This window comes from Sardina pilchardus, chromosome 12 (genome assembly GCF_963854185.1).
Source record: "Sardina pilchardus chromosome 12, fSarPil1.1, whole genome shotgun sequence".
Taxonomy (NCBI): Eukaryota; Metazoa; Chordata; class Actinopteri; order Clupeiformes; family Clupeidae; genus Sardina; species Sardina pilchardus.
In genome coordinates this window covers 21,702,683-21,712,682 of record NC_085005.1, presented here as the reverse complement: position 1 = coordinate 21,712,682, position 10,000 = coordinate 21,702,683, and the positions used below count along the sequence as shown (strand labels likewise).

At 45.5% G+C, this 10,000-nt stretch overlaps 1 protein-coding gene across 1 annotated transcript in view; it reads left to right on the top strand.

The window, feature by feature from the left end:
* The window catches only part of LOC134097393 (MAM domain-containing glycosylphosphatidylinositol anchor protein 2-like), a 197,724-nt gene that overhangs the window by 150,633 nt on the left and 37,091 nt on the right, over nucleotides 1-10,000 (top strand). The window contains exon 9 of the mRNA XM_062550274.1: nucleotides 3,920-4,189. Coding sequence (XP_062406258.1) covers nucleotides 3,920-4,189 — 270 coding nt within the window. The remainder of the gene's footprint in view (nucleotides 1-3,919; nucleotides 4,190-10,000) is intronic.

The window sequence follows — 10,000 nt, the reverse complement described above, 5'->3', positions numbered from 1 at the left end:
GGATTCAGTTTTTCTCTCTGTTGTTTAAAGCAACGCTATAATGTTCTTTTACCTTAACTTAAAGGGAATCACCGGTTTAACAAAAAACAAGGGTTTATTTTTGGAAATTACCAAAACAGTGTTTAGTTTGTCTGTAGAGATAAGATAGATGCTACAGTAAATTGTATTTTGTTTAGCCAAATGGCTAAAATGGCTTGAAAAAGGAAAATATTGTTATGTAGCAAAGTTGCCCCCAAAGCCAGTAAATACACATTCCGGTCTTACTCAAAACTGCACCAACTGAGGTAATTTTGGCCCTTAACAAAAATGTGCCTTATCATCCACAAATAGACCCTATTTGTTGCCATTCTAGAGTTTTCTTTCGAAATAACGGCTTCAGACTCATCTTGATTTTACACTGAATTATAATGCAAAGAATGGCTTCTCTGTCACTGCCTACTGTAACTGACAACTAAGATATGCAATGATGTTGTTGCGGATAGGAACAGGGTCTTTCTTTGGGTATTCAGTGCACCTGGGTACCACCTTAGTGTAAAACTGACAGTCAAGGCTCAATGGATGAATTCTTCCATTGTATTGCTAGAATGGGTCTCCACTGAATGACAAACACCGAATATAAATATGATTTAACGGAAAAATCACTGATTCTAAGTTCTTTTTTACCAGTGCTGCTTTTTGTCACATTCTGCAAAAAATATTTTTACAATTTGCTAGCTCTCCATTCTAGAAGTACTGTACAATGTAAAAAAAAAAGAAAAGAGGAACAAGTCTGTCCCCCAAACAAGGGGAGTTTAAGGAGGCGAGTGGTGAGTTTGCTCTCTGGTGTTTAGCTGGTGTTCAAATAGCAACGGATGTGATATCCAAAATCGTTGATGGCACCGTTCAACAGTACAAAAGCTAAAGACTCAAGGCTGGCTTAACCAACTCACCCAGCAGGTATATGGTCTTGCCGCAGCGCGCCTGCTGTTGAATTAAATAAAACTTTTTTTTTTTTTTTTTAAGGAGCTCCAAAGCCCCTCGCCTGCTGTTGAAATCAGACATGTCTGATTTTGGTCTGTCTAGGTCGGATTTAAAAGATCAGACGACGAGCCTTGTATTTGCCAAGAACACGCCGTAATGAAAGGCAATGTACCTGAGCTTTCAGGAGAGACACTGAGGGAACATGGCCCATTCAGTGGGGAACGGCAACACGGGCCTGTGTCTGTCAAGGATGAAGCTGTTCCGGTTCCTCATGTACAACTCTAGCACTTCACTGTGTGTGTGTGTGTGTGTGTGTGTGTGTGTGTGTGTGTGTGTGTGTGTGTGTGTGTGTGTGTGTCAAGTTACCCAACAGCTTTTTCCTGTTTGTCCTTTTTGAGACACATTTTGACCTTTTTCTGTGTTGTGGAGCGGCAAACTGCACTTACCCCAATTTAATGGAGTGCCACTCAGCCAGGGCCTCAGACATCAAAACATGGCGCCTGCCACGCAACTCTAATCCCGCCGGTGAAGAAGCTACTTACTGTTGCCAAGCAATTTTTGTGTGTTAAGGTTTCATTGTCTGTTTTCATTGTTAGTAACTGTAGACAACTGTAATAAGTAGATGTTTACTGTAATAAGAGAGTATGTTTCTCTCTCTCTCTCTCTCTTTCTCAACGTAACTCAGTGTTTTGAGTATTTTCATGGTTAAACTGTCATCTGTAATTACACAGGAGCAGGCACACTCGATTTCAAACTGTGTGTGTGTGTGTGTGTGTGTGTGTGTGTGTGTGTGTGTGTGTGTGTGTGTGTGTGTGTGTGTGGCAGCTGCTCTTGGACTTGAATGGACTCCAATGGCTCTTCAGAATAGATGCTTTTTTGTGCATTGACACTAATGTTTATTGGATAAATGCTTCAAAAATGTTGTTTCTCAGCCGGTCTGGGAGTAAATGGTGCGATGGGCTGAACAGGATGCTGGGCTTTTGTGTAGCTATTGCAGGAACTGTCAAAGTGGCTGAACCTTCACAGCGTCTCGATGTCTGGATCGAAGAATTTGAACAAGTTCAGTCTAGGCTTTTTTCAGAGTGTTAGAGGGTAAAGACGAGAGGGAAGCAGCTGCTCTTTGTCATTTATTTGCCGTCAATACAGTCCGTGTCTACATAACCTAGACTGCTATAAAGAAAGAGTTGTAGAGTTTCAGTTGCGGATTTAAAAATATATTGTTCTTATTTAGTGGTTGTTTAGAAGGGGAAATCAGTGCACTGTGAAGTGGCAGCCAGAAAAAGCTGATATTGTTTACCAATTTGTATATATATATTATATACTGTATATATGTATTTTTTTTAAGTGAAGCGATGGTCTTATTTACATCAAAGAGTGAGGCTCAGATTATAGCAAAGTAGATTAATGCCTTGAATATCACTGTAAGTTCAAAAGTCACAGAGAAATCCAGGCAAAAGGCTATCAAATAACGAGTCTTTTCAACTCCCCTGGACCTGTCTGGAAGTACTGTGGTTATAGCTGACTTGGCCATGTCTTAAAACTCTCAGTAAGACCAAACAGGGTTTGGGGGATCTGGTTAACTTTAGCCCTCAAAGAACAATGTAGTAGCCTAATGCTAAAGCAGTCATTTTATGATGGCTATTGTTTGGCCCATGTTTCAAAGACCAGTATCCGCCACTGGGTTTGGTGTGTGTGTGTGTGCCAGTGTGTGTGTGCCAGTGTGTGTGTGTGTGCGTGTGTGTGTGTGTGTGTGCTTGTGTGTGCGTGTGTGCGTGTGTGCGCGTGTGTGCGTGCGCGTGTGTGTGTGTGTGTGTGTGTGCGTGCGTGCGTGCGTGCGTGCGTGCGTGCGTGCGTGCGTGCGTGCGTGCGTGCGTGTGTGCGTGCGTGTGTACGTGTGTGTGCGTGCGTGTGTTGGCTTGCATGCTGCACTGACTGTTTGATGTGAATTTAAATGTTGCTTTGCGAGCGCATCTCAAGGCTGTGTGGAAAAGAGGATGATTTCATTGTTTGCTCTCGGCTGTAAGATGAAAGGTGTTCTGCACGTGCTCACGGCCGGAGTCCATGTGATGTTTGCCTCATCACACCATGTGTCATACATTTCAACACTTCACTGGCGTTGGTCTCACTCACTCACTGGAACACACACACAGACACACACACACAGACACACACACACACACAGACACACACACACACACACACACACACACACACACACACACAGACACACACACGCACACACGCACACACACACACACACACACACACACACACACACACACACACACACACACACACACACACACACACACACACACACACACATACACACACACACACACACACACACACACACACACACACACACACACAAGCACATTTGAGCTGGAATGTGTTGCATTTCCTTGTACACCCTTTCAGCCAAGGTAAATGCACAGGTTATGCATGAACACTTGAGACTGACTGTGTGTGTGTGTGTGTGTGTGTGTGTGTGTGTGTGTGTGTTCAAGCAGTTGTGTTATTGATCCAGCTGTGTAAGCTTGCAGGGTTCCCACAGGGAAAAAGTCATGGAATTGTTGAATCCCATTTTCCAGGCTTGATTTCATTAAATTCATTGAACATTTTGGGAAAGTCATGAAATTTTGTTTTGTCATACTATTGTGAGAGAGTGTGATTGGGTTTGGGCGATTTTGCTTGTTTGTGTTTGTGTGTGTATGTGTGTGTGTGTCTGTGTGTGTGTATCTGTGTGTCTGTGTGTCTGTATCTGTGTGTGTCTGTGTACATGTATGTGTGTCTGTCTGCTTTCCGACACTGTCACTGTGTCTGTATGCATAATATATATATATGTGTGTGTGTGTCTTGTACAGTACATTCTGGAAACCCACTTGTCTCCTGATGACATCCCTCTCTCTGACCTCCTCCTCTTCCTCCTCCTCCTCCTCCTCCTCCTCTCCCTCAGACCCCCCGACGGTGGAGCCGACTCACATGGAGATCCGTCAGGGCCTGGGCCGCACGGTGGCCATGAGCTGCCGGGTCCTGCGGGCGCACCCGTCGCGGGTCCTGCGCTACGAGTGGCGCCTGGGCGCCAAGCAGCTGCAGGCGGGCCACTTCGACTCGCGGGACGAGACGGAGTACACCATCCGCGCGCTGGCCCGGGAGAACTACGGCGAGTACGTCTGCGAGATCATCAACGAGGCCGGCGCCGGGAGATGCGTCTTCAACGTCACCGGTAAGGACAGGACGGGGGAGGCTACGATCGATCCGCACTCTGATTGGTCAATCAACCAATCAATCAGCCATTCAATCAGCCGTTCAACTAGTTAGTCGGCCCCTTTCATAATCAGCTTCCCAGCCAGGCAGTCGTCATCACTGTAGCTGCCAACATATTGTGAGGTGAAATATTATTTTTAAACTAACAAAAGCACATTGCACTTTGTTTTATTTTCAGGCAAATAAATAATAAAGTTTAGGGCATTCTGTCTCCAAAAGGTACAGTATGGTTAAACGAACACATCACATATTTTTGTAATTATTAATTTTTTTCTGTGACATAAAGTTTCCACATTTACGACATTCTCTCTCCAAAATTCCTATCAATCATGTGAAACCTGTGGACCCGATCATGGCCCAGTGAACCATTCAGCCTTTTTCGTTCCATTGACTCTCGGCTGTGGGTCAGCAGACATGAATTTAATCTATTGATAGACCTCTCAGATGATCAATTGTGCAGTTAACTAGTCAATCACAAGCTCAATCCCCGGGTCATTTATTAGGTTTGTATTATTACCATGTAGATCAGTGAGAGCTTGTGTGTATTGATGTTCTAGGCTCGACCATATTGCCAGGAGCATTTGCTCCGTACAAACACAAACACACTGTTCTCAACAGACGTGGTTGATGTCATAATATTGTTCCAGCAATTGCGTCTGTCACACATACACTTCTGCCTTATGGCCTTGACATGCGTTTACTTACAAGTCTCGCTCAGTCCGAGGGGTTTCGTGTATTTCCGTATATTCAAACGGCGTGTAAGTTCTTGTAGCTGCTAGGCCACATTGTAAATGTGGTGGAAGATGTTGAAATACTGTACATGCATGCTGTTTGTGCTAACTTAACACCCACATCCTTGCTTGAGTGAACATTAAGTGATAAGGTTAATCAGACAAAAGGAGCGCTGCTCGTTTACCATTTTGCACTTATTTACGTTTAACCCATGTGGATTGTTCTTCCTCCAGACTGCATTTGCACAATACATAAGGTCATGGCATTATAGCCAACCCCAGTAATTATGTTATCATAAGCTTATATAAGCGCTTTCCTTGTAACCACTTTGATGCTTTAGGTGCATTAAGTGTGTGGCTTTTGTTTTCATGTTTTGCGCTACAAAGCACTTTGATTTGTTACTTAAGACAACTGTTTTCCCTTGCTGGGAATTGATAATCATAACAGTAACCCATATAGAGTTTCTTCTTCGCATCTTACCGAGCTAAGTATGGCTGTAGAAACATCAAACTGGGCTCAACTCCCAGGTGCTCCAGTGCGAGCTGTAAGCATAAATCTCTTGATCTACCTGTTCTCAGCTCTAAATCACCCTGAGCACAGCTTTGGCAATGCAGCGGTCTCTTAATTCCAGCTGTGCACTTTAGTTACTTACTACAAAATGAGTTGCAATACAATGAAAAACACAAACATATGCCCACATCATTGACACATTTTCTCTTGTTTTATACTTCTAAATGATACTTGAGGATATACAGTGCCTATAGAAAGTCATCATACCCTTTTGAAATAGTTACTTTTTTTGTCTTACAGCCTGAAATCAAAACCCATTTAAAAAAAAATCTTTTCCAGTTTTATTAACAAATTTAGCTGTACAACATCAAAATAATGAAAAAAAAGTAAACAGTTCTGAAAATTAATAAAAAATTAAAAACTAGAATAACAGGGTTGGAAAAGTCATCATACCCCTGACTTAATACTTTGTAATGCTCCCTTTTGCTTTCATTACAGCCATCAATCTGTTTGGATATGTCTCTATTATAGCTTTGCACACCTAGATAGGGGAATATTTGCCCAATTTTCCGTACAGAAATGTTAAACTTTAGTCAAAATCTGTAGGGAATGGCGATGGACTGCTATCTTCAAGTCAATCCACATATTTTCTATAGGATTTAAGTCAGGGCTCTGACTTTGCCACTCAAGGATATTCACCATCCTATCCTTAAGCCACTGCTTTGTTCTTTTGGCAGTATGTTTAGGATTATTGTCGTGTTGGAAGGCGAATGACCTCCCCATCCTCAGCTGTCTAGGAGAGGGACGCAGGTTTTCCTTAAGAATGTGGGTGTACTTGGCAGCATCCATTTTCCCTTCTATCCTGACCAATTGCCCAGTTCCCGCTGAAAAGAAACATCCCCACAACATAATGTTCAAAAGGGTATGATAACTTTCTATAGGCACTGTATAGTGGATATATAATTGCAATGGACGCTACAGGGAAACATAAGCTACAGTGTGCAGGCCAAGCCCTGGGTATATAAATGGTATACAAAATGAATGGCTAATTCCAGCCAATCAACATGTTGGTTCATGAATACACAAGGGATGTGTCATTTGATTGGCTGTTTAGCTCACATATCAACCCTTCACCAGAAACACGGACTGTTCTTGATGGATGTAGCCCTTCCTCCTCCATACACCACTTATGAAACTCCACACGTAAGACAATATGTTCTTTCATCTTAAGGTACAAATTGCCTCTGTGAGACGGAGATCCTCCCGTCATACCATTGGTACGATATCTTTGGAATGGAAAGGAATGATTTTCCACCAGTGCTCATGTCTGTGTGAAAAATCTGCATTTGTAAAGCCGGGAAATGAAAGGATTTGTAGGAAGATCTATGTCTGTTTGCATACATAGCACTTGAGGCGAAATGTGATCGAGAAGTCCTTGGCCGTGTGTGTGTGTGTGTGTGTGTGTGTGTGTGTGTTTGCGTGTGTGTGTGTGTGGGTATGACACATCTGGCAGTGTGAGTGAGTGTGCCTGTAACGCGGGGGCGGTCTACGAACCCCTGCGGCTGTTTGCCCGGAGCTGAAGGTGAGTCACAGCTGCAGGCAGGACAGGGCGGGCGAAGGACAGGGCGGGCGAAGCCCAGCCGCGCCCGTCAAGAGCGATCCGTCAGAGGCCCGGTCCGACCCGCAGGTGCCAGCGGGCAGAGCTGGCAGCAGGTTCCATCAGCCTAGCTGGCACTGCCCACCTGACTGACATCCCGACGGGTTTTCTCAGGCCACCCGCGAAGAGCAGCCTCACACAGGCATTAGCTTAGCAGGCTAGCCGTGTCATGCAAAGTCTTTTTAAAGCAAGTCACGTCACTCGGCAGCCATATTGGCCATGGGGTCGGGCAGCGACTTTGACCGGAACAAGACCAGGCTCTATCTAAATGAATGGGGAGAGAGCTGGATGTCCATGTTCCGAGCTGTATGAGACAATAAAAATCACATGTTTGAAATCACGATGAAAATCAGACTAAAATCGCTGAAAAGGTTTGGTGGTTTTGTATCAAATTAACGCTTAAAAAGCCTTTTTCTTACTGGTAATTTTGGACTGTGCATGCTCTATTCTTCACGACGCAGCTTTCAAAAAGAGTGACCGCCAAGAATCGGCCAAATGATTGGAGCAACGGCACTGGAAGAGGCGGGACATGTGCAAACCGGTGTAAACAACCGCCATCTTTCGCGTTACGAAGTTACCCCATGCTTTTCAATGGGCGATATTTTCAGTGCAGTGTCTCCTCATATATACTGTAAGTGTCTCTGCTAGCGGTCTCTAAGAGAGACTGCAACCCTGCAGTTGACATCATAAACGGTCATTTGCATACACACACACACAAATACACAAATACCCACAGTTCAATCCATGCAACAGAGTCTACACACACACACACACACACACACACACACACACACACACACACACATTTTATGTACTGTATTTGATTCCACTTCACATTCAGCTTCATTCAGAATTGCATACAGTATCTGAATAATCCAGTAGATCAAAGCTGTTCAGCAATCTATTATGTTTTTACAGGTTCAAGGGTACAAATAAACACGCTTCTTATTTGTATCCTATTCTCAATGACCGAGATCAAAGGCTATAGAGTGAGACTTAAGAGTGTTTGAACAGAGTCCTCCATAAATATACACACACACACACACACACACACACACACACACACGCACACGCACACATTCACACGCATACATACACACACATTGACAGAGAAATGCACACATGCTCACTGTTCAATCCCTCAATCCACGCAACAGGGTGTCCTCACAGCTCAATCCATGCAATGGGGTTGGTCTCTGTCACTCTCATTTCTTACAAATACACACACATACTGTACACACACACACACACACACACACACACACACACACACACACACACACACACACATACAAACTGGCTCTTTGAAGCCGATCTGTCTGTGTTGTCACCACTTGCTGTCCTCAGCAGGAGGTGTTCTGAGATGTTACATCTCCACTAGTGTACTAACACTCCACAGATTTGCAGACACACACACACACACACACACAGACACATGCACAGACACAGACACACACATGCGCACACACACACACACACACACATTCACACACACACATGCACAGACACACGCACGCACACACACACACATTCACACACACACACATTCACGCACGCACACACGGACACACAGACACCCACCCACACACACACACACACACACACACACACACACACACACACACACACACCTTCAAACACACACACATGCCTTTTTTCCTCATCCCTCTTCTCCCTCCCTTCATCCTGGAACATTCCGCCATCTTCACCATCTGGACGTGGCAGCCGCTGCCAAAAGGTGCCCCTGGGGAACCCCAGTCTCCTCCACTTCCTGATTATCCGCTAAATCCGGCCCTCTTTACCCACAGTTCCCTGCGGGAGGGCGTCTTATAGCCGGTGTGCCGCGCAGCAAACGTGACATTTTCGGGGATAATCGCCGTGCCTCTTCTCACCCTCTCGCACTTCTCCGCAGCTGTTCACCATCGTCTTCCGTCTTTTCCTCCCCCCGCCGTTCCTGTGCGCCCAGGCAGCCGGCAGTCGGGCGTAAACGTTGGCTGGCATCACCTTGCCAAAGCTCTCCGCTAAAGCTCCGCGCCGCTCGGCTCGTCTGCCGTGAAAGGGAAAACACGGAGGGGAAGCTGTTTGCGGGATCGTGTCTGTGACGCAAAACTCCTCGCGTGCGCCGAGCCTCATCTAGCCAGTTTTTTTTTCCCGGCGTTATCTCCCCCGTTTCAATTTCGTGGCATTTTACACTCTTTTGATTATGTTAAATTATCATTTCACGAGCCAACGCAAACTTCAAACTAAGTGATTTTCAAAAGAAATGTTGCTTCCCCCCTCCAGGCTGATCAAGTGCAGACGTACAAATTGCAAAAATATCACTCACCTTCTGCCTCCAGCCGGAGACTTCTGAGCGCTCCTCTCTCCAGGTCTTGGCAGAGCGCGGAGTCACTCATTAACGCTGCGTTTTTAAAAGGCCTCTTCTCGGGCATATTTCTGGCCACTTACCTGGTGCTTTGGCTGGACACTGCCCACTCTCTGGAGCGCTGCCACAAGAGCGGGCGCTTAAACTGAGATCAGAGGGTGCTCTCTAGGGCTGGGCACTCGTCCACCCTAGAGGAGGAGGTGTGTGTGTGGGGGGGGGGGGTGTTGAGTAGCGGGCACCCTGTGTATGGCTTGGCATGGTGCCATGTCATCCTTTGGCCAAGCCAGACCATATCAGAGGTTGTGTGTGTGTGTGTGTGTGTGCGTGTGTGCGTGTATATGTGTGTGTGTCTGTGTGTGTCTCTCTGTATGTGTGTGTGTGTGTGTGTGTGTGTGTGCGTGTGTGCGTGTGTGTGTGTATATGTGTGTTTATGTGTGCGTGCGTGCGTGCGTGCTTGCTTGCGTGCGTGCGTGCGTGCGTGCGTGTGTGCGTGTGTGTGTGTGTGT